At 40.3% G+C, this 26,479-nt stretch overlaps 1 protein-coding gene across 1 annotated transcript; it reads right to left on the bottom strand.

Moving 5' to 3' along the window:
- Window positions 1-22,586: 22,586 nt before the first annotated feature.
- LOC104110801 (allene oxide synthase 3-like) lies at window positions 22,587-24,289 on the bottom strand. Its single transcript, XM_009620352.4, has one exon. It carries the CDS (start codon window positions 24,230-24,232, stop codon window positions 22,790-22,792), a length of 1,443 nt encoding a protein of 480 aa, XP_009618647.1. The 5' UTR covers window positions 24,233-24,289; the 3' UTR covers window positions 22,587-22,789.
- Window positions 24,290-26,479: the final 2,190 nt, after the last annotated feature.

Raw genomic sequence — 26,479 nt, 5'->3', positions numbered from 1 at the left:
GTCAAATACTACGTGTACCCACTCGTCACCTTGCGTATGCAAATTTCACTTAGCACAGTTGAATCAAATAATACCAATCCTTACTGGTAATTCTCCCACACGAAGTTAGGCAAGACACTTACCTCAACTAGGCCAATTCAACACTCGAAAATAGCTTTTCCCTTAAAATTCGCCTCCACACGGCTCAAATCTAACTAAAATCGGCCCAAAATCATCAAACAATGCTAGGGAATTCAATTACAATAGATAGAGTTAAGATTTTTATACTTTTTCTAAAAAGTCAACAAAAGTTAACCCGGGGCCCGCCCAGTCAAAACCCGGGTCCAATGGTAGATTTCGTCTACCCATGACCTCGTGAGTTCATATATGTGATTAGTTTCAAAATTCGAGTCCAAATCGACTCTCAAAACTCAATTCCCTATTTTTCAAAAACTTGACAAAGTTTCATAAATTTCTACTTTGATTCACATAATTTTAATGTTAAAATCTAAGATATGTTGATGAAATATGATTAAAAATAGATTAGAATTACTTACCCAAGGTTTGTTGGTAAAAATTTCCTCTCCAAATCGTCTCCTACCGAGTCTAGGGTTCAAAAATGAGAGAATGAACTCAAAATCCTGTCTCCCAACTATTTGATCAGTTGCAGATGTCGCAATTGTAGCACTGAAGACTTGAGGGACTCTTCGCATTGCGAAGGCTGGATCGCATTTTTGACCACTGTTGCCCTCTCAATTGCAACAAAATTATCGCAATTGCAATCCTAGCCCATCCTAGCATACTTCGCAAATGAGAACCAAGCAGACTTGACCTGACTTCGCAAATGTGAATCAAAATATCGCAAATACGATATCAGAGGCCAGCAGAAAAAACCAACAACCTTTGATTTCCAATAACACTCTGCTAAGTGTCTGAAAGTCACTCGAGCCCTCAGGTCTCAAAACCAAGCATCCACACAAGTCTAAAAATATCATACAAATATGCTTAAGTGAACAAAACACAAAAATAATATCTAAAACTACGAATTGAACTCTAAAACGCATGATTTTCAAAGAGATTTTCAAGAACTTCTAAAATTTCAACTAAGCGTCTGAATCCTAACAAATCAACTCCGAACGACGCCAAATATTACAAACAGGTTCTAAATGCCATAACGAACCTATTCCAAGTCCCAAAATTAAATTTCGAGTTCAATAGCTAAAAGTCAACCTACGGTCAAACTTTCAACTTAAAATTGCCAAATTTCGGCAAATCAACACAAATCAACCTGCGGACTTCCAAAATCAATTCTGGTCATACGCCCAAGTCCGAAATGACGATATGAAGCTATTGGAGTCATAAAAATACAGTTCCGGGGTCATTTTCACAAAAGTCAACGTTTGGTTAACATATTCAAATTAAAGTTTCAAAGTCTAGGATCAATGGTCCAAATCAACCCGAAGGCTACCCGAAACAAAACTGATCAACCCCGCATGTCATAAAGACATAAACACACAAGTGTGAAGTAATAAAAGGGGTAACGGAGCGCAATTACACAAAACGATTGATCGGGTCGTTACAACAACTGTAGTGATTTTGGGTAATGTAGCTGAAAAAATGCACACCATGACAGCAAAAGATATATTTGACACAGCATGTGACAGGTACAAACTTAGACAAATTAATTATTTTATATTAGTATATTTTATGTATATTCTTATTATGTGACCCGCAATTTAATCATTTTTAGCATGTAAAATTCATCTATGTGTACTTTTACGGTACTTTCATTTCAGCTTAGTTTACCTGGTACCTTAGATCTAAACAAATTACTACTTTCACTTTTAGGAATAACTCCTGCCCATTAACCATGTCCTGGAAATGTTTTCAAACAGAATCTTCCGAATTCAATTAAGAAAATCATCTTGGAAAAGTTCCGACTATGTGCATACAAGTCTATCAGTGTTGTCCTACATAGAAAAGGAACAAATCTTTGCACCAAATATTGGCGAGAGAAGCAAAAAGTAAGTCAAGGTTCTAGGAACAAATGAGGTCGGAATGGAAAGAACAGACATGATATCTGAATCTTCAAGCGCAGGGCTGAAGCTGGAACCACCAACACCATAAAAAAAATGGTAAAAGGCAAGTCCCATTATGTATTTATAGGTGATATTTTTTTTTCTTCCTCTGGACTTCTTAATTGATATGATTATAATATAATGCAGCTTAGAATTGCTTCTTTCTCACAAAATTATCTTTTTTGGGATTGCAACGGCTCTTGTCTATGAGCTCGATATTGATTCGAGTTTTCGGTCTTGACTCGAGCTCTCGATCTTGACTTGAGCTCGATTCTGACTCAGATCCTTACATTGATTCGGGGTCAGTGTCGGTCGGTCTCTGAATCATAAGCTCGATAACTTTACTTTGCATCATAGTTCGATTTGAATTCGAGTTTAATAATGATATCGAGCTCGACATTGACTGGTCCCTCAGGCTCGAACCTTGTTTGTACCATCTTCGGAACTCATCTCGAAGTCTTACTTCGATCTATTACGTTTTGACATCGATCGATCGTACGAAGGCCGTAATCTATTTCGATCGTATACAGATAGTCCACACGTTTCTCGGAAAGGATGTGGTGAGAAATGATATGATATTTCAACGGCTCGATCGAATTATAAGCTGACGTTTACATCGGGCTCGACCATGTCGTACGTGATAGCTGTCCCGTCGATTTAGTCTTTCAAGGCATTTAATGCATGTCAGACGGTGGACGGCCACCGCTGATACTGAACCGTCATTGCTTTAATCTATAAATAGCCCTCCCTTTTATCATTTACCACTTTTACATCTTCAATCTTCCACATTTCCTAAGTTCTTTTTCGTACTCTCTGAGTTTATTCGCAATTCTGTGATTCTTCTTTGCAAGATTCTTCTTCTAAACCACCAAATCTTTGTTACCTTCTTTGAATCCAAAATGGTGAAGACATCAAAAACCGTCCCCCAAAAAGAAAAAGCTTCTTCTTCCCAATCCGCCGCCGACAAAACACCGGTGGATCTATGGCCTGAGGAGTGCATTCCGGCGGCGTGTGTTCTTACCTCCGATTTCAAACTCGATAAAGGTTCGCCGGTTCCTGGATGATGTAAGCCCGTATCGAGATATATTTGTTCGATATCCCGAGAGAATATCGAGTGGATAAAAAAAAATTATAACTGGGAGAACAAAGAAGTGGTAGTGCCGTCTCCCGAAGAGGATATTACTACTCACGTGAGAGGGTTTTTAAGCGTGTAGACTTATTTTTTCGCGTTAAGTCCCCTCGACCCAGTTATCATAGATTTTTGTCGTAACTACCTAATAATCCTAGGCTAGATACATCCTTCCTTTTGGCGGATCGTTATTTTGATCCGATATTTTGTGAGTAAAATCGAAGGGATGCCTTTCACCCTCGATCATCTTGTCCGATTATACCGTCCTCGCCTTTTTTGAGGAAGGTTAATAAAACTCCAATGTCGAGCTACCAAGGCTCTGTTCTCGAGTATAGACGAGGATAAGGATCGAGTTTTCGGTCTTGACTCGAGTTTTCGATCCTGACTCGAGCTCTCGATCTTGACTTGAGCTCGATTCTGACTCGGATCCTTGCATTGATTCGGGGTCAGTGTCGGTCGGTCTCTGAATCATAAGTTCGATAACTTTACTTTGCATCATAGTTCGATTTGAATTCGAGCTTGATAATGATATCGAGCTCGACATTGATCGGTCCCTCAGGCTCAAAGCTTGTTTGTACCATCTCTGGAACCCATCTCGAAGTCTTACTTCGATCTATTACGTTTTGACCTCGATCGATCGTACGAAGGCCGAAATCTATTTCGACCGTATACAGAGCAATCCTGGCAGGAATTATGGAAAAGTTAATTTATCATGGGTCTCCCACTATGTATTTTTAATTATATCTAGAGTGAGATCCCTCTACTATAAAGGGGATGGTTATTATTTTTGTAAGGACCAAGTTTTTGCTTACATTGTAATTCAAGCACCATATTCTCCTATAGTGAAGAGTTGTTCTTTTAAGCTTCATAAATTGATTCAACTTATTCAGTCCTAAAAATCATCTTTTTTACAATCTTGTTTACTTTGTACTCTTTGCAATCCATATTTGATATTTCTATTTATCCTTACGGTTTGTATTAAGCTATACCATATATTCTTAGAACTACATACAAATTTAACTATATCTATTTTTTGGGTAAACAGATTAGCGCCCACCGTGGGGCTAAGGATAACAGTGTTTGTTTGATACAAATCTGCAACACACACCAGTTTACACTCGTCTTTTGAGGGTGTCTCTGACTTCGAATTAGCAATGGCAAACCCTCGATTAATGACTTTACCTACCGACAACGAAGTCAGCCTTCAAGACGAAACCAATAACTTGATGCCCAGGGCCGGAAGGCTGCTTATCGATGTTATTGAAGCTCGAGCCAAAGTACCGCTAGATGTCAATTCGCAGGTGGCCTTTGAGGCAAACCAACGTTCCGAGCCAGAAATTAGCATTCATGGCGGTACTCGATCTGTAGCTCGAGATTCCCATAACGTGGAGGAGAACGGAGTCAGCTTGCGTATGATCTTTGAAATGTTGCAAGCCCAGCAGGTAGCGATATCCCAGTTGCAAAGCTAAATCCAGCTACCAAGCAGACCGGAGCCCAGTTCACCTCGAGAAATTGCCCACCGAACGGAGCCAGCCGTAGTAAGGTCAAACGAGCAAGAATCGGGGACTACTCCCGACATTGCTAAAATACTTGAGGAGCTCATAAAGTGAATCGAAGCCAACGATAAGAAAGTAGAAACATATAATTCCAGGGTCGATCAAATCCAAGGGGCTCCGCCCATGATAAAAGGGTTGTATTCCAAGAAATTCGTACAAAAGCCTTTTCCCTCGAGTGCAGCCCCAAAACCAATCGAGAACAATTGGGGTCTGAACCCGCTGCTCGAAGGGATATTAATCAAGAACAAGGTCCGATCGGGGATCGATACCGACCGTATAACGGAAACCACAGAATCAGTGAATCAAGACATAACGTCGAACAAAATAACAAAAGAAATGATCGAGGTCAAGGGTCCCGGGGGCTAATGAACAGAGGTAGGTTCGACATGCCTGCCGGATCTAGGGAAGCACCTCGATTATCGGAGTATAACTTCAGCATCGATGCATCCGCCATCGTATCAGCTATCGGACGCATCAAAGACACTAAATGGCCTCGACCCATGCAGACTGATCCTGCCCAGAGGAATCCCAATCAAATGTGTGAATATCATGGCACCCACGACCACAAAAATGGAAGATTGCAGGAAACTGAGAGAGGAGGTAGCCTGGTTATTCAACAAAGGGCACCTTCGAGAATTTTTAAGTGACAGGGCGAAGAACCAATTCAAAAACAGGGATTTCGGCAAGCAGAACGAACAAGAAGAACCACAGCACGCCATTCATATGATCATCGGCGGTGTCGATACCCCTCAAGGGCCGGTGCTTAAACGCACTAAGACATCGATTGTGAGAGAAAAGAGATCTCGAACTCGGTATTACGCACCCATAGGAACTTTGTCTTTCAATGATGAAGATGCAGAAGGAGTCATACAACCTCATAACGATGCACTGGTAATATCCGTACTTATGAATAAAACTAAAGTTAAGTGTGTGTTAATTGATCCAGGTAGCTCGGCCAACATCATTAGATTGAAGGTCGTAGAACAACTAGGTTTATAGGACCAGGTCGTACCTATAACCCTGGTTCTAAACGGATTCATTATGGCATGTGAAACCACCAAAGGCGAGATAGTTCTACCTACAAACGTGGTCGGGACCATCCAAGAAATGAAGTTCCACATAATCAAAGGCGACATGAGGTACAACTCCCTTTTTGGAAGGCCATGGATCCACAACATGAGAGCCGTACCTTCGACTCTACACCAGGTCCTTAAATTCTCAACATCGAGAGGATTCAAAATAGTGTACGGAGAACAACCAGCCGCAACAGAAATGTTTGCCGTCGAGGAAGCAAATCCGATATCCTCACCTTTGCCAGTAAAGGGATCGGGCTCAAAAGGGGAACGAGATACCAAATAGCAATCACAAACATCGGCCTTAACCCGACTAGATAATCAGAAGATCGACGAAGATGATGATCAAAGGATCCCTCGATCCTTCATAATTCCTGATGATTCTGACGCTACCAAATCAACGATTGAGGAATTGGAGCAAGTCACACTAATCGAGCACTGGCCCGAACGAAAGGTATACCTGGGAACGGGATTGACCCCCAAACTCAGGAAACAACTTATTCAATTTCTAATCGATAACATTGATTGCTTTGCCTGGTCCCATTTAGATATAACAGGGATCTCACCGGACATAACGATGCATCGGCTAAGCTTGGAACCTAGGTTCAGACCGGTGAAGCAAAAGAGATGACCCCAGTCCGAGGTAAAACACACATTCATAAAAGACGAGGTGACCAAACTTCTCAAGATAGGGTCCATTCGGGTAAAATATCCCGAATGGTTAGCCAATATAGTTGAAGTGCCTTAAAAAGGGAACAAACTTAGAATGTGTGTAGATTATAAGGATTTGAACAAAGCATGCCCCAAAGATTCCTTTCCGCTGCCCAACATCGATCGCATGATCGATGCCACGGCCGGCCACGAGATCCTTACTTTTCTCGATGCCTATTCCGGGTATAATCAAATTCAGATGAACCCGGAAGACCAGAAAAAGACTTCATTTGTCACCAAATATGGAACATATTGTTATAATGTAATGCCCTTCGGGCTAAAAAAATGCGGGAGCTACTTACCAACGCCTAGTAAATAAAATGTTCGAAGAACAAATAGGTAAATCAATGGAGGTTTATATTGATGACATGCTAGTTAAGTCCCTGTGCGCAGAGGACCATTTGACCCATTTGCAGGAAACGTTCGAGATTTTAAGGAAATATAACATGAAGCTCAACCCCGAGAAATGTGCTTTCGGGGTCGGTTCGGGCAAGTTCCTCGGCTTCATGGTGTCGAATCGGGGGATCGAGATTAACCCCGATAAAATCAAGCACATCGAAGACATCACCATCGTGGACAGCGTGAAAGTCGTACAGAGGCTAACGGGACGGATTGCAGCCTTAGGCCGATTCATTTCGAGATCGTCAGATCGAAGTCACAAATTTTTCTCTCTACTCAAAAAGAAGACGATTTCACTTGGACCCCAGAATGCCAACAGGCATTAGAGGAATTAAAACGATATCTATCGAGCCCACCGCTACTTCATACTCCAAAAACAGACGAAAAACTTTGCTTGTATTTGGCAGTATCAGAAATTGCAGTAAGCGGTGTCCTAGTTCGAGAAGAGCAAGGTACGCAATTTCCCATTTATTATATAAGTCGGACCTTAGGAGAAGCAGAAACTAGATATCAGCACCTAGAAAAATTGGCACTTGCACTGATAAACACCTCTAGGAAGTTAAGATCGTACTTTCAATGTCACCCCATATGCGTATTAACCACTTACTCGCTTCATAATATTTGCACAAGCCCGAACTATCAGGCCGATTGGCCAAATGGGCCGTCGAACCCAGTGGGTACGATATCGAATATCAACCCCGTACGGCCATCAAGTCTCAAATTTTAGCAGACTTCGTGGCCGATTTCACGCCAGCCCTCATACCCGAAGTTGAAAAAGAACTCTAGCTAAAATCGGGTACATCATTGGGGGTTTGGACCCTCTTCACAGATGGTGCTTCGAATGTGAAGGGGTCCGGGCTTGGCATCATGTTGAAACCTCCCACGGGTGGCATCATTAGGTAGTCTATCAAAACTTCTAGGTTAACTAACAATGAGGCCGAGTACGAGGCCATGATTGCAGGTCTCGAGCTGGCCAAAAGCCTGGGAGTAGAAATGATTGAAGCTAAATGTGACTCTTTACTAGTAGTAAACCAAGTAAACAAAACCTTTGAGGTTCAAGAAGGAAGAATGCAGAGGTATTTGGACAAATTACATGTAACTTTGTACCGTTTTAAGGAATGGACTTTGCAACATATGCCTCGAGAACAAAACGGTGAAGCCGATGCACTCGCAAATTTGGGGTCATCGGTCGAGGAAGATGAGATCGATTCAGGAACTGTCATTCAACTCTCGAGGTCTATAATCGATGAGCGGCACGCCGAGATAAACTCCACAAGCTTAACCTGGGATTGGAGAAATAAGTATATTGAATATTTAAGAAACGAAAAACTCCCATCGAACCCTAAAGAGTCAAGGGCCTTGCGAACCAAAGTTGCTCGATTCACGTTGGCTGAAGATGGAACATTATACAGAAGGACGTTCGATGGACCATTGGCAGTATGCTTGGGACCGGGAGACACCGATTATGTTTTATGAGAGGTCCATGAAGGCACTTGTGGGAACCACACCGGCGCCGAATCGTTGATTCACAAAATCATCAGAGCAGGATATTACTGGGATAGCATGGAAAGGGACACTAAGGAGTTTGTTCGAAGATGTGATAAATGTCAAAGGTTTGCACCGATGATCCATCAATACAGGGAACAACTTTATTCAGTCCTATCCCCATGGCCATTCATGAAATGGGGGATGGATATCACCGGCCCCCTACCATCCGCCTCAGGTAAAGCTAAATTTATTTTATTTATGACTGACTATTTCTCTAAATGGGTTGAAGCACAGGAGTTCGAGAAAGTAAGAGAAAAAGAAGTTATAGATTTCATCTGGGATCACATCGTGTGTCGATTCGGGATACCCGCAGAAATAACATGCGATAATGGTAAGCAATTTATCAGCAGTAAAGTAACAAAATTTCTCGAAGATCATAAAATAAAAAGGAAATTATCGACACCGTATCACCCCAGTGGAAACGGGCAAGCCAAATCAGCAAACAAGACTATCATCCAAAACTTGAAGAAAAGGTTGAACGAAGCCAAAGGGAAATGGAGAGAAATTCTGCCCGAAGTACTATGGGCATATCGAACAACATCGAAGTCCAGTACAGGAGCAACTCCGTTTTCCTTAGCGTGTACGGCTCCGAAGCCTTAATTCCAGTCGAAGTCGGAGAACCCAGCGCAAGGTTTCGACATACATCGGAGAAATCAAACCATGAGGCAATGAACACTAGCCTCGAATTATTAGATGAAAAATGAGAAGCGGCACTCGTTCGAATGGCTGCACAAAAACAACGAATCGAATGGTACTACAATAGAAAAACCAACCTCCGCCACTTCAGGATCGGGAACTTAGTCTTAAGGAAGGTCACCATCAATACTCGAGATCCTAATGAAGGGAAGCTCGGCCCAAATTGGGAAGGACCCTATCAGGACCTCGATATAGTCGGAAAGGGATCTTATAAACTCGGAACGATGGATGGCAAACCATTATCGAACAACTGGAGCATATCACTCCTCAAATGATATTATTGTTAAGGTATGATTCTCTCTTTCGTTTCGCCCATATATACATATTCGAAGATAACCCATTGCAGGAGTTCGACCAAAGACGCCGAGACCTCAGGTTTTAAAGTACGCGTTGCACTCTTTTCCCCTTATATCGGCTTTTATCCCAAATGGATTTTCCCGGCGAGTTTTTTAATGAGGAAACAACCATGTGCTACCTGAGGGAAGTTCAACAGTATCCAAGGCTTCTTCATAATCAACCTCGAATACTGGGGGGCATTATCCCTCAAATATATCAAGTTCTGATGCAAGAAAGTTATTTCGTAACAATAGGGTTCCAATAGGAAAAGTTGTAAGAGCCAAATGGTTAAAACGAACCATGCTCATGTAGTTGGCCCGATCCCTGACGCAAAACATGAACACATGTATAATGACTTGCAAAGAAAAGTTCTCTTCTATATCGATATCTTATATCCAAGAAAAATTCCTCTATTTTTGAGATTTATTATGCAAACAGGATCGAGTTCGAATCATTCACTCGACTACTAAGCCTACAGGCTACTTTTATTTCGAGTTCGAGCAAGCACTCACTCAACCATTACACTCACGGGCTACATTACTTCGAGTTCGAATCATTCACTCGACTATTAAGCCTACGGGCTACTTTTATTTAGAGTTCGAGCAAGCACTCACTCGATCATTACGCCTACGGGCTACATTACTTTGAGTTCGAATCATTCACTCGACTACTAAGCCTACGGGCTATTTTTATTTCGAGTTCGAGCAAGTACTCACTCGAAGATTATGCCCACGGGCTACATTACTTCGAGTTCAAATCATTCACTTGACTACTAAGCCTACGGGCTACTTTTATTTCGAGTTCGAGCAAGCACTCACTCGACCATTATGCCTACGGGCTACATTACTTCGAGTTCGAATCATTCACTTGACTACTAAGCCTACATGCTATTTTTATTTCGAGTTTGAGCAAGCACTCACTCGACCATTACGCCTACATGCTACATTACTTCGAGTTCGAATCATTCACTCGACCATTACACCTACGGGCTACTTTCATTTCGTGTTCGAGCAAGTACTCACTCGACCATTACGCATACGGGCTACATTACTTCGGGTTCGAATCATTCACTCGACTACTAAGCCTATAAGCTATTTTTATTTTGAGTTCGAGTCATTCACTCGACCATTAAGCCTACGGGCTACTTTTATTTCGAGTTCGAGCAAGCACTCACTCGACCATTATGCCCACGGGCTACATTACTTCGAGTTCGAATCATTCACTCGACTACTAAGCCTACGGGCTATTTTTATTTCGAGTTCAAGCAAGCACTCACTCGATCATTATGCCTACGGGCTATATTACTTCGAGTTCGAGTCATTCACTCGACTACTAATCCTAAGGGCTACATCACTTCAAGTTTTAGTAAGCGCTCACTCTGTTATAAAGGCTACGAAGTCCAAATTTGATCATGTTTAAATCCTTGTGAAAATATTCATAAGGCCTGAATAAAATCTTCACAAGACAGGAAACATGACAGAAGCAAGTAGGCAAAAAGGGATATTTTTATATACAAGGTTGTTTACATAAGTGATTACAACATAAAAATTGAGGACTAAGCTTCTTGATTATCCCCAGGAGCGGTCTCTTCGCTATCGGGCTCCCCTCTCCCCTATTCTCGGACCCGCTCTTAATCCCATCATCATCATCATCATTATCATCATCGTCGTCATCGAAAACCAAGGCTTCAGCATCGGCTTCGAGTTCTTTGGCCCTTTTAATCTCTTCAGCAAGGTCAAAACCTCGAGCATGGATCTCCTCGAGGGTCTTCCTCCGAGATCGACACTTAGAAAGTTCAACGACCCAATATGCTCAAGTATCGACGGTCTCGGTGCCTCTCTTGCTTGGACCTGGGCAGCTTCAGCATGGCCCGATAGACGGCCACGAGTGCATCCGCATCGGCCTTTGCCTTTTCGGCGTCAGATTCGGCCTTGGCAAGTTCAAAGGCCAACCGAGCCTCGAGCTCCTCTATTCTTCTTGCTTGGACCGAGCCTTTCTCCCTCATTTTTTGAAGTTGGTTTTCGGCCGATGACAATTGGGCTCGAGCAGTTTCTTTCTCTGTAGCAAAGCGGTCTATTCCTTCTTTCCACTTCAAAGACTCCGCTTTTATCGCATCAACTTCTTCACGGACTTTTCCGATCATCTCAATTTTTTGCTGCAGCTGTGAGACCGAAAACTTAGCCATCATTCCGGTATTAAGCCCATAGGCTTTTAAAAGTATTATTACCTGCTCGGACAGATCGATCTGATCTTGGTGAGCCTTGGCCATCTCAGCTCGGGGGTCTTTTATTTCTTCCCCCCTTTGGCCTAAGAGGAGTTTTAGAGAGTTCCTCTCCTCCGTAACTCGTTGAAGCTCGGCCTCATATCGACACAGCTCGGTTCGGGACCGAGAATATGATTCTTGATGAACTGTCACGGCCTGCAAAGAAAGAAGAAACGAAGTTATAAAAGAAAAGCAAACTTAAAGGTAACGCCATATAATTTAAGGCTTACCTGATTCAAAGCCCGCTGCACTCCGTGAAAAAGATCCGATGCATCACTTGTACTGGTAGTGTCATCGACACCAATAAACAAGTCACAAAAATGATCCTCTCCATCATGAGGCCTATCTAATTCGAGGGCCCCCAAAGCTTGGGCATCCCGAATCGCCCCTGCGGAAAAATCATGAAAGGTGGGCGAGTCTTCGATTGCTACTTCCCCAAGTGAATCACCTGGGGCATTCTCTTCGGTTCGAAAAGATTCGAGAAGAGTCCCTTTAGACATATCCCCCATCTGTTGGCTTCGATAGGAAGCGTCTTCGATATCCAACAACTCGGGGACTCTGCCCGAATCTTTCTCCGATATATCCTCATTTCGAGGTGGAGCCTTATGAACCACTAACGATCCAGCTGCATGTGGAACATCGGTGCTCTTCTTCGTTCAGGCCGCCAGCACAGACTCATCGTTCTCTTCTTCTTATTATTCATCCCTCAGACGTAGAACTGATTCTACGGTCAAAGGAATGATATCCTTGTTCGGCTTACGAGCCGTCCTCTTCTTCGGTTTTTGATCTTCGAGGACAGGGGCTTTTTTTCACTTATTATCTTTCACCGGCTTTGGGACAGAAGCCGAAGCCTCTTCCTCGACGGATGAAGGCCTCAAAACCGCATCTTTGCCCACACCTACACACGAAAACTTTTATAGAAGTATGTGAAAAGCATGTTATTCAAATTATCAAAAGATACAAGAAAGGTGCTTACCGTGATTTTTGGCCTCCCATCGGCCCTTCGACAAGTCGCGCCATGAGCGCTCGCCGTAGGAGGAGGTTGAAACTAGATCACGTACCCAGTTCTTGAGATCGGACACTGCGCCGGGCATCCAGGGAGCCGCTGCATCACAAAAAGGTAATAGTGGTGAAAGAAATGAAAGAATAAAATAGTAGGAGATAATAGCAGAATTACACTTACGCTTCGTGTTCCACTCCTCGGGAAAAGGCATCTTTTTGGTCGGAATCAGGTCCGAAGTCCTTACTCGAACGAATCTACCCATCCTCCAGCCTCGATCCTTATCCTCGTCTATACTCGAGAACAGAGCCTTGGTAGCTCGACGTTGGAGTTTTATTAACCCTCCTCAAAAAAGGCAAGGACGGTATAATCCGACAAGATGATCGAGGGTGAAAGGCTTCCCCTCGATTTTACTCACAAAATATCGGATCAAAATAACGATCCGCCAAAAAGAAGGATGTATCTGGACTAGGATTATTAGGTATTTACAACAAAATCTATGATAACGGGGTCGAGGGGACTTAACGTGAAAGGATAAATATACACGCTTAAAAATCCTCTCACGTGAGTAGTAATATCCTTTTCGGGAGACGGCACTACCACTTCTTTGTTCTCCCAGTTATAATCTTTTTTTATCCACTCGATATGTTCCCGGGTTATCGAACAAATATATCTCAATATAGGCTAACATCGTCCAGGAACCGGCGAACCTTTATCGAGTTTGAAATCGGAGGTAAGAACACACGCCGTCAGAACGCACTCCTCAGGCCGTGGATCCACCGGTGTTTTGTCGGCGGCGGATTGGGAAGAAGAAGCTTTTTCTTTTTGGGGGACAGTTTTTGATGTCTTCACCATTTTGGATTCAAAGAAGGTAACAAAGATTTGGTAGTTTAGAAGAAGAATCTTGCAAAGAAGAATCACACATTTGCGAATAAACTTAGAGAGTACGAAAAATAACTTGGAAAATTTGGAAGATTGAAGATGTAAAAGTGGTAAATGATAAAAGGGAGGGCTATTTATAGATTAAAGCAATGACGGTTCAGTATCAGCAGTGGTCGTCCACCGTCTAACATGCATTAAATGCCTTGAAAGACTAAATCGACGGGACAGCTATCACGTGCATCATGGTCGAGCCCAATGTAAACGTCAGCTTATAATCCGATCGAGCCGTTGAAATATCATACCGTTTTTCACCACATCCTTCCCGAGAAACGAGGGGACTATCTGTATACGGTCGAAATAGATTTCGGCCTTCATACAATCGACCGAGGTCAAAACGTAATAGATCGAAGTAAGACTTCGAGATGGGTTCCGAAGATGGTACAAACAAGGTTCGAGCCTGAGGGACCGGTCAATGCCGAGCTCGATATCATTATCAAGCTCGAATTCAAATCGAACTATGATGCAAAGTAAAGTTATCGAGCTTATGATTCAGAGACCGACCAACACTGACCCCGAATAAATGCAAAGATCCGAGTCAGAATCGAGCTCAAGTCAAGATCGAGAGCTCGAGTCAAGACCGAAAACTCGAGTCAAGACTGAAAACTCGAGTCAATATCGAGCTCATAGACAAGAGCCGTTGCAATCCCACTAGAGGAGAGAATCCTGGTAGAAATTATAGAAAAGTTGATTTATCATGGGTCTCCCACTATGTATTTTTAATTATATCTAGAGTGAGATCCCTCTACTATAAAGGGGATGGTTATTATTTCTGTAAGGAACAAGTTTTTGCTTACATTGTAATTCAAGCACCATATTCTCCTATAGTGAAGAGTTGTTCTTTTAAGCTTCATAAATTGATTCAACCTGTTCAGTCCTAAAAATCATCTTCTTTACAACCTTATTTACTTTGTACTCTTTGCAATCCATATTTGATATTTCTATTTATCCTTACGGTTTGTATTAAGCTATACCACATATTCTTAGAATTGCGTACAAATTTAACTCTATCCGTTTTTCGGGTAAACATGATCATAGCTTGCCAACTGCAGGAAGTATCTACCTTTTTAGGATCTTTTACTACCGAAAAAAAATCCTTTTTGGGTTAATATATGTATGGTAAAGTTTTACACCCCTTCCCCTTCACAATGTTGTCTATTCTGTAACTTAATCCACTGAACTTGTGAATGAAAATGGATCTTAACTATGTTTCTGTGTTTTTTCCTGATACATTCAGTTTATTAAAAGTTATCTGGAGAAAACTACACTCTCTTTCTCATAGCTCTCTTGATGTTCTATTCCTTAATTGGTTTTGCCTAAGCCCTCTTCATTAGGTTGAACTTACAATTTCCAATCCTTTACATATTAGCATATCAACAAGCCGATTGAATTTATACTTCAAGTAGAGAGATAGAGTGAGCATTGTAAGAAATAATTTTAAGTATTTACTTTTACTAATTTTACTGTTATTCTGTATCAGCAAATGGTTGCTCTGAAGCCACAAGTTAAAAGATTGTCCTTAGTACTTATAGTTTTCTCGCAATCAGCCTGCAGTTCCATGACTTGATGCCCTTCAGTAATCAAATCATCTGTGTTTAATTTGAAATATGATAAAGTTTCAAGTCTAAGTTCCTTAGGAACGGGCATAGAAAATCCATGTATTGATTCATATTCTCTTTGCTTGTTTGCAGTAGACAGTAGTCCTAAAAAAGGCAGTCAAGAGCAATACCAGAAAAGGTACCGAAAAGAGAAGCTTCAGTTTCTTACTACTCACATTTGATAGACGAAAAGGAGAAATTTTTGGAAGCCACATTTTGGTTAATGGACTCTCATTACTTCAATCTTTTATCAGATTGTCAATCTTCACTTCACCTGTTTATGGACTAACATCTTATGCTATAAAGTCCACTTTAGTATGTAAATGCATGATCAGTGATTGTGCTAAAATAATAATTTGATATTGTTCTCTTAGTTGGTTGCAGATAATCTACTTTTTACTTCAGCTGAAGTTAAAGAAGGTCTGTAGAAATATTGGAGCCAATTCTTGCGGCCGAATAAGATGTTACTCTTTCGAATACATAGTCATACTCAATCTATTTAGTTTTAGTAATCTTAAATAAAGAGATTCAACTTTATTTTGACACACAAAATATCCGTCCATGTTAGCTGAATGTGCAACATATTGTATCTTGCTTAATAGTTCTTGCGTGATTACTCAAACAGTAACATATGCGATTATATATATATATATATATATCAAAAACTTGTGACTGAAAAGAATAAAGGTTACCTTAGAAGCCAATATGTGAGTCTCAATGTGATATATAGCGTTTCACAAAATAGAAAGCATTACTATTATTTAATGATGTTTTCTTTGTCATTAGGTTTTCTGATGTTGAGCTTAGCATAATGATTTTTCTCAATCAAATTTTGCAAAATCTTATTTATAAGAACAATGTTACTATGTTGTTTTTCAATTAAAAAGAGATTTATATAGTTCTAAAATATCGGACGATCAATCGACCAAATAACCGTGAGGGTCTGCAACGTTATAAGTCTCTTCCTATTGATTGAATTCATTAGCAGAGTTGCGTTTCTATGATTAAAAAAAAAAGTTATCAAGAAATCATGTATAACAGTAGATAGGGAGCTGCCAAGATACCAGCTACACCTAACATGTAAAATGAGTGCCTAGGATGTTGTGCTTAATTAGCCTTGAGATAGTTTTATGGATGTTAGTCATCTTATTTATTATTTATTGATGAATTTTCATTCGAGTTGTGTCATTTGTTATTTGTCTTATCTGACGGGTTGCGTTAGGTGTCATCACAACTTACTGGGATTTTGGATTGTGACACCAGCCCACGCAATTGCCAAGCACAAGCTGTAAGGCCCCGTAAACTTTTACCTAATACCCGGAGTTTCGCTGTGCCGAAGTAGGCTTATGTGTTGACGATTGTAGGGATTCTTCGGGTTGAACAGTGCATTGGGGAGTTGAACAATTTTTTGAAAGTGCATGGCATTTTTGCGGCCCATTCTGCGGTCGCAGAACTAATCTGCGGACCGCAGATCTGCCGCAGACTGAAGCAAAAATTTGGGCACATGTTTGGACAATTATGCGGTCGCATAACCAATCGCAAACCCAGCACAAAAATTTTCGGAGAGAAGTTCTGCGGCGCATTATGCGATCATAGACCGGTTGCAGAGTGAGGCAGAAGTGCCCAGTTCCGGGGAGCCAATATGCAGCCCATTTTGCGGACCGCAGAAGCGCTATGCGGTCGCATATGTGACCGAAGATCTGCATCAGAGCTTCATTTTTTCTAATTTTTGAACCTGACCCCATTCTTATAAAACAGTCTTAGGGATCACTCTAGAAAGTTAAAACTTATATTTCTAGAGAGAGGGAGTACCATAGAGTGAGAGGGAGGGGAAGTTCCTAAGCTTATCATTCATCAATTCTTGCTCAAAGTTGAAAATTTTACAAGAAGAACTCACTAGGTTTTCATCCTAGAGGTAAGATTCTACTCTCTAACCCTCAATTCCGGGATTTAATTAAAAATAGGTAATAAATAAGGCAATTCTAGGGGTGAGAGTTGTTCATTATGCATGCATGTACCATCAAGGGATTGGGAAGATTGTTTAGCTCATTTGGGTAAACTTTGGATAGTGGGATGAAAGAATCCACCATAGGAGGAGCTTGAAACTTTAATGCACACCTAGTGTTTGATGAAATGCTCAAGTGAGCTGGAACTATGAACTCCTTCCTAATTTGTGTTCAATTTTGTTATATCTCTAAGTAGATCGAAGTGGATAAGATTTTCTGAACATTGTAGTAATTCAAAAAGCTCGAGACGAGGTATGTTGGCTAAACTTCTCTCTTAGAGTTGAATTCCCACGATGTTCTTGTAAGTCATGAGTTCTCTATTATGAATTGACTTTTCTAAATAAGTTTGTTGTCGAAAGATGTATATATATGAATATGTTCAAAATGTGTTTCGAAATATTCTTATCATATTATATTATTCTTCGGGAGCATATTCAAAATATGAGTATGTATTAAAATATTGTGACTCCAAATCAAGCCCAAATGAAAGTGAACATATTAAATTGTGTAAGAAATCACATGTGCCTAAGACCCTAAATCGCTCAAATGTGTGCTTAAAGTCTTGAATAGAAATGTTTGTTGTTGACAATCTGTGATGATGTTTGAAAGTGAAATAGTGAGCATGAATTATGAAGTACGGCCAACGTGCCAAGAATGATATTGCGTTATGGCCAATGGTGCCAATAAAATGAATGACATGTAAAAGAATCTGAAATGAGTGGTAAATCATTTTAACAATAAATGCCTTGGGAGTATCGTTTAGCCACCGAGAAAGGGTAGGTCGAAACAACCTACCTCCGAAACTACACGTGCTGGTGTAGGAGTGATTGAGGAGTAAATCCTCACGTTAATGTGATGAGGTTGTTTCCCCTTATATAAGATGAGATTGGTGTGTTGAGATATTTTTCCCCTTCAATGTGATGAGATTATTGCTAGCGAGATGTGATGTGATGTCGACCCACACGACATTGTAGTGAGACGGCTTAGCCGATCGAGCAGAGATCGGATGCCATGCCGTGCACATGGTGGTATTGCGAGTGTATGTCTCGGGCTGAGACGGCTTAGACGGTCAGGCTGAGATCGGACTCCGTGCTAAAACACAGTGGTGTATCGGTGCTAAAGATCTCCCAACTTAAATTACTAAAACTTACTTGATATTTACCTTTCCCCTAACTTGATACCTTGATACTATCTGAGTCTCTTATTGATTTCATATTTTATTCTCTGTTTACTGTTATTCATTCTGTTGAGAGGGTGTTTAGTTTTACATACTAGTACTATTCCATATGTACTAACGTCCTTTTGCTGGAGGCGCTACATCTTTAATGGATGCAGGTGGTTCCATAGCAGGTGATATTGATCAGTGATAGCAGCACACCCTCTCCTCGGCTGACTTGGTGAGCCCCACTTTATTTCGGGGTCATGTATCTCTTGTTCCATGTATATAGTATTTTGAGGTATAGCCGGAGATTTGTTGTCGGCATTATCGTAGTACTCTTTTATTTCTATTAGAGGCTCCGTAGATATAGTGTGGGTTGTATCTTGTCTTTGGGAAGGTTAAACTAAAAATGTTGTAATCGCATCATCTGTTCCACTTTAACTATGATTGTATATTGTACTATTTTGGAGACTTGCTAATAATGTAACTAATGAAAATGAACTGGTATTATTTACATGACCTCTTACTATCTAATTAATAAAATGTATTCTTCTCTTTATTCATGGGTGAGTTGGGTAGAAGGTATTGTAAAGGCTTGCTTGACCGGGGTATCTCGGTTGAGCGCCGGTCGCGCTCCCCAAGGTCAGGGCGTGACACAAGCCCTGTTCCAAAAATCCTTAATCGCGATCATGACTCATCCCACGCAATCGCGAAGATCACTCAGACGACCAGATGCAATCGCAAACTCTACCACGTGATAGCGAAGCACAATCCCCTCCCCCAGCCAAACCTTCTATGCGGTCGCGTCTGAGCCCTTGTGGCCGCAAATTCTACCAGCCACTCCTACATGATCGCAAGACCCTCCAAATGATCGCGAAACACATGGCCCTGGAATCAAATTTTTTCTACGCGGTCGCGAGATACAACTCTACGATCGCTATGCACAACTATGCATCAGAAAACCAATAATCGAATTTGAAATACCCCGAAACCATCCTGAAACTCACCCAATCCCTCTGGGACTCCTTCCAATCATCTTAACAATTCCGTATACACTATACAAACTTGTCCAAAGGATTAAAATACTAAAAACAATATCAAAACCAAGAATGAAGTATCAAACCAAAAATCTCAAACTTTCTTAAGTTTAAAGTTTCAACTTTTGACTAGAAGCACCAAATCAACCTCGAGCCACCTGAGACACGTACCGAACATACGTACAAGTCCAAAATCATCATGCAAGCCTATTGGAACCTTCAAAATACTAATCTGTGGTCATTTACATAAATATTCGCTTTGGTCAACTCTTCCAACCTTAGACCTCAATATAGGAACTAAGTGCTTCAAACCGCTCCCGAACCCCTAAGAAATTCCATCCTCACAAGCCATAAAATATCAAAACAACCTATGGGAAGCATCAAATAGAAGAATAGGATTCTAAAACTCAAACAATTGATCGGGTCGTTACAGTTTCTTGGATTGGGTATTGTTCCAATTGATTTCAAACATTTCAAAACGTAAATTTGAAGTGATTTGGTGTACATTTGAGTTTTATATATATATATATATATATATATATATATATATATATATATATATATATATATAGAGAGAGAGAGAGAGAGAGAGAGAGAGAGATAAATAAATAGATAGATAGAGAGGGGGGGGGAAGGGGTTAAATACCTCTTATACACTATTATACAATTTTATACAGCTATATACATAATGTACCCGCCTTATATAAAAGCATAATTTTTCTTCAAAACCAGTCTAAATCTTCATTAAATGACTTCAAATATTATAAACAACCTCCTTAGAGTAATTTTAACAAGTCTAAACAACAGTCATTCCAAATTTCTCACAAAATCAAATTTGAAACTTAAACTCACTTATTTAAGCTTGTTCAAGAATAATGGATTACTTTAAAATTTTAATTTTCACCACACAAATGGATAATTTGTTGAACTAATATTTGAGTCACAATTACTGATTCAGAGATTGAGTTAGAAGCTTGAGCTTTTAAAAAAACTGAATAGCTATTTTGAGAACCTATTTGGAGTTGGATGCTAAATCTTGACCTATTATTTTTGGGTTACAACATAGCAAAGTTGTATACATGCCACCTAGTTGCAATGTATATGTGTGAACTACGTTACGTGTAATTCTCTCTCTTATTTTCGTTTGCTCATTATAAATAAATAGCCATGCGATACTGCTCTACGAATCATTGAGCCATTTTACAAGATTTACACTAGATACAGATACAGATAAGCAAATCCACTGAAGTGTATAAAAGAGAATGTAAATTTAGAGGTAACACTCTAAATACTTCCCAATACCCTGGGAGAACATAATCAAACGATATACACTAACAAAATTTAATTCAAAGTGTTGTTCAAAACCTAGTTCTCAAGAATATAAAAGCTTTAGTCTAAATTATTGTATGATTCAAGAATGGATCTGGAGATCTAATTTATTTGTTGACTTAAAATTTATCCCTACGAATAGGGGATAGTATGCAAAGAGAAGGTTTTGTTGGATTATATATCGCAGCGGAAGCAATTACAGTATCATATTCACGTGTAAATTAAACAATTAGCACATACGGGGATTATTTGAGTTACCTCTTGAAGCGTGAACAAAGCAAATCAATATCTGTCTCCAATTCCAGAGTTGCAAGACCTCAACAAACTTCCACAGTCTTCTACCGTGTTACCCAAATAATATCCGGAAAGAGAGAATTTCGGGTGGGCGAAATTCAAGGAAGAAAAACGTGTGTCTTTCGGGTGCAAAAAACGGCCAGCTATATCCCATGTATATATATTTATGTTTTTTAGGTTAAAACCCTTTTCCAAAACCTGTTAGGTTTTCTTCTTCCACTAAGGAAAGGTTTCCTTTATTTTCTATTATTCAGGTACAGTAGGGACCACAGAATTTAATTAACAATGCTTCCTATAATGGAATTGATCTAATAACTTCTATGAATATACACTAGGTTGCACAAAAAAGTTGTTTTTGGATCAATCCAAAGCCCCAAAAGGTTTTTAGAAGGTTAAAGGGTCCGTTGAGCGCCTCAAGGCTATGTCATAATAGATCCGAACACTTGCCCCGGATCGACTTCCAGATCATAATTGCTCTAGTAAATAACTAAAGAAAATAGATAGATGGGAGATAGAAAAATAGAAGAGAAACAAACTAATTATAGAAATATCTCTCTATCTCTAAGGTTCACTAATTATTTGATTGTTGGCGGGTCTCTTTGTATGTGTTGTCCGGAAAGAGGAGGACTCAATGATTATTCGTTCGCCGGAACCAGAAGTTAAAATTTTAGTAAGAGATAGAATCTCACTAATTGGAAGGAAAAGGAGGGCTTCGATCCATTGTGATTCGGTTTCTTGGTATGGAGAGATCTCTGCCATAAAAGAGAGAGCTCCTAAGCCTTATTCTGCAGATCAAAGAGCGACGTAATTCCCCATTCATCCGAAATAGTATTTTAGTAAAGAAGAGAGGCATTCTGGGCCGACTACTACGACTACATGCCCATCTAGTGCAGTGGCTTGGAAGCAAGCCAGGGAAGATAACTGCATAACCTAGGGAATACAACTCCATAAGAGCGAGAAAGTACGGGGATAGAAAGAAGGGAGAAGGGGGCGGAACTGCACACTTTCGTGTTCAGAGCATTGTTTTGAGGGAGAGAAAGCGTGGTTGACAAACCAATCATCGGAGGCGACTGGAGTGCTTTCATCAAATGATGCATGTGGGCTGAGCCATTCCCATCCCAAGTGGTGCCCCGATTCGGCCTGGCCGGTCATAAAAAAAATTCTATGCAATTCTGAAAGGGGGAAAGATCCCTCGGATAGAATCATTCGATTATATTGACAATTTCAAAAAACTGATCATACTATGATCATAGTATGATGGCGGTTGGTCAAGCAGGCCCCCATCGTCTAGTGGTTTAGGACATCTCTCTTTCAAGGAGGCAGCGGGGATTCGAATTCCCCTGGGGGTAGGGTACTACGAAAGGAAGTTGATCATGGATTACCAATAAGTCTAAAATTGATTCTTCCTGGGTCGATGCCCGAGCGGTTAATGGGGACGGACTGTAAATTCGTTGGCAAACTTCATGATTCAACAGATCGAACAGCAGATCATCAGTATTAAAAATTCACAACGAATGCTTGAAGAACAATTCTCCAAGCAATCTTTTGCGATTTGAAACAGAGAAAGCTAGATTTTGAACTTCCCGTAGATTGTATTCTCGCAAGGAGGTTCTTCTTTATTGCAAATATACTACGTTTTCTTCCCATTCATTTCAATACTTAAGACGTTGCCTTGGTTACTGACTTGAAAGTCACCTTAGAACCAAGCAGGAGCTTTCCAAATTCAATTTCAAAAGTATCATAACGCAGGAAAAACTCCACCAAGAATATCCTGCCCAAGAGCACTATAAGATCTTTACCAGGACACTGTTTATCATTCACAGTTGGATCATCTGTCTCCTTACCATTTGACCAGTACACATACTTGAGAAATTTCTCTCCATCCCCCACAAATCTATCTGCATTAAACTCCTCTGGGTTCTTAAAAACTTTGGGGTCCCTTGTGGCCAGTGGCTGATACCCAAATATTAATTCATCTTTTTTTACCAAGAATGATGCATCATGGCTAGTGATGACTGTATCTTTTCTGGCCTTTACAGTTTGGAATGGAACTGGAGGATCCATTCGTAAGGTCTCATACACCACTGACTTAACCAGTGTCATCTTCTCCAGTGCTGCAAAAGTGACCCCTCCTTCTGTTTTGACGGTAGTCCTGATTTCGTTCTCGAGCTTACTGTGTAAACTTAGTCCTGCAGTTCCAACCCACTTGATCAAAGCTGGGAAGAACACTTTCATGCCACCATATGAATTGAACCCTGCCAGGAAAACAATGTTATGGCAAGCTTCATCCCTTTTCACTCCAAGCTTCTCAGCTTCATCTAAAATAGACCCCATGTTGTTGTAAAAAGCATTATATAGTTTCTGGTGGTCAGATTTCACAGGGAAATATGGTAAGGGAAAAGTGTGCAAAACCAAATCCTCAAGGAAGTTTGGTACAAACTTGATGCCCAGAGATATCAATGGAGCCAACTGAAAGAAGACCCATTTGTCAACAGATTTTGGTCCGCCAGTGCCAAGACTTGTATCAGTTGGACTTCTTCCCTCACAGAACAATCGGAAGAGGAATTCAAAGGAAAGGTTATCACTGAGGGGGTTGAAGTATGATGATCCATTCTCGGACAATTCTTTTTCAAGGCTGGTAAATAGCTCAGAGATTGAGCTAATAAAGATGGGGATGAATTTGTCATGCAGCTTAGCAAGTGTGGACAAGAAAAGGCCTTTAAGTGTGGAGTGTTTGGGATCAGTAGTGCCAAGAAAACCACACACCTTGTAACCACCATTGAAAGCAGTGGAAGACATGAAAGTGCCTTCAAAGTAGTTTTCCTTATCAACTTTGGAGTTGTCAAAAAGGATGGGGTAACTAACAGCATCGACAAGGACGATGACTTTGGAGTTAGGAGCATTGAAAGGGCCAGGAGGGACGTTAGTTCTAAAGACTGTGGATTGGTAATTTTTCATGCGAGTCCTGAAAAAAGCATCAGCACCTTGGTTGTAATGGAAGTCATAGCGATCCTTTATTGCCCCGAAGAAGGGGAAGCCATAATCACCTGGGATTTCTTTTAAAGGAAGCTTTGAAAGATCAGAAGAGTTACTGGAAGCCATTTAGTTTTTGCTTATGATGTTTGGCTTTGCTATTGATATTTGACGTTGGATCTTGCGTTCATAGGAGGTATATATATAGAGGATGTGGCGGGAAGTAGTCACTCGAAGAATGAATTTCAATCCTTGTGTTTCACGTGGAAAAGATAAGCAGTGAAATTACATTATTAGGTGCTGCTGTTTATGGTTATTTTAAACCTAATTGTGGGCCAAATAGTTTTGACTTTTGATTGCCTAAAAAAGTTCACTCTTTTCTGGACAAACCCATATTAATCTCTTAAGTTTGGACCTTCATTATCTCATTTTTGTCGTTTGGTATGTATATACTTATATAATACCCAGAATTAAAATTATATATACACTACCACGTTTGGTTGATAGAATGGCAGGAAATAATCTCTTCAAACAACATAACTTAGTATTGTTAATACATATAATTTATAAAGGCGGATCAAGATATGAGTGCAACGGAGCACCATCGCCTTTAGATATGCAAAATCTTGAGATAAAATTCGACGTGTAACTCTTTAAAAATATAATAATTATGGTTACATATCAACCAAAATACAAATTCAATATTGCCAATTATCATCAATTTTGCATTAATAAAACAAAATAAATCATCTGCTCTTACTTGAACCCAATGCGTTATCATATGCAAACCCTGCAAAGGTTTAAACTTTAATATGTAAATTCTTATATTGTCACAATCCAAAATCTCACATATCGTGATGGCATCTATCGCAATACTAGGCAAGACAACAACTCACAAATAACCACACATCTTTAATTTAAACATATTAAAATAAATTTAAATAAAAAAAGATCTCGTAATCATCTGATAAGAAAAAACCGCGGCTCAATACAAAATCCCCAAAATTCAGGTGTCACTGAGTACATGAGCATCTAAATGACAACATAGTCTGACTGCTAAAACACTGTCTGGAAAGATAGAACAGTATAATAAATTGAAAAGAAGGAGAGTCAAGGTGTGTAGATGCCAAGGGAGCTACCTCAATAATCTCCAAGCAACTGATGCCCCAATCTAGCACCCGCCGTGTCTAGAAGTACCTGGATCTGCACACGAAGTGCATAGTATAGTATGAGTACAACCGACCCAGTATACTCAATAAGTAACAAGACTAACCTTCGGCTGAAAGCAGTGATGAGCTCAATAGGTACAGTCCAAATACAGATTTTTAACAGTACAGAAATGTAGACATGCTTTCAAGTTTAACAGTTTAAGTTTAACACGGATAAAATATGCCAAGTGTGATTGATATGAGAAATGATACATCACTATATCTATATGTCAATTATGCATGCCAACTGCAATGCAACATAGTGATAAAGTCATATGCATACTCTCAGGGTATTAATTTCACCCTGCACGCTCAGTCACTCAGTCCTCCCAGTCATTCAGTGCTCCCAATCACTCGGCACTCACACTCAGTAGGTACCTGCGCTCACTGCTAGTATGTCAGACTCAGGAGGGGCGGATCCTACCCAAGCGCTAAAATAAGCCAATCGTGGCATGAATCAATAAAGCTTGTTGTGAAGTGCAACCCGATCCCATAAACATTACTCATAATCAAGCCCTCGGCCTCACTCAATCATCAATCTCTTCTGTCTCTCGGGCTCACAGATCTCATGATAATCAGCCCAAACATGGATAATATGATGTATCAATAAATGGCAACAGAGACTGAGATATGATATGCAAATGATAGATGTGACTGAGTACATAATTGCAAATTAAGCAGGTAATTCAAGAGCAACATGACCTCTATGGATCCCAACAGTACCGTCATATAGTTTAAGCATGATTTCTAACATGAATCATAACTCAATTTCCCCAACACATAAAGAGTAAACAAATAATACTTAGATTAGATGACTACACATTTCCACGAAATCAACTGAGTCACAATTTTTACGGTGCACACCCACAACACGCCCGTCACCTAGCATGTGTCACCTCAACACCAACCACATAATACGTAATTCATGGATTCATACCCTCAAGACCAAGTTTAGAAGTGTTACTTACCTCAAGCCCTGCAAATCACTTCTCCAATAACCCATCGCCTCTCAAATCGGCCTCTGAACGACTCGAATCTAGTCACAAACAACTTAATATAATCAACACAAGCTATAAGAATCAATTCCATATGATAAAACTAGGTTCTTCAACAAAAGTCAAAAAGTCAACCCCAGACCCATGTCTCGAAATCCGACAAAATTAATAAA

The sequence above is a fragment of the Nicotiana tomentosiformis genome, chromosome 3 (genome assembly GCF_000390325.3).
Source record: "Nicotiana tomentosiformis chromosome 3, ASM39032v3, whole genome shotgun sequence".
Taxonomy (NCBI): domain Eukaryota; kingdom Viridiplantae; phylum Streptophyta; class Magnoliopsida; order Solanales; family Solanaceae; genus Nicotiana; species Nicotiana tomentosiformis.
This window is presented reverse-complemented; position numbering and strand designations above follow the sequence as displayed.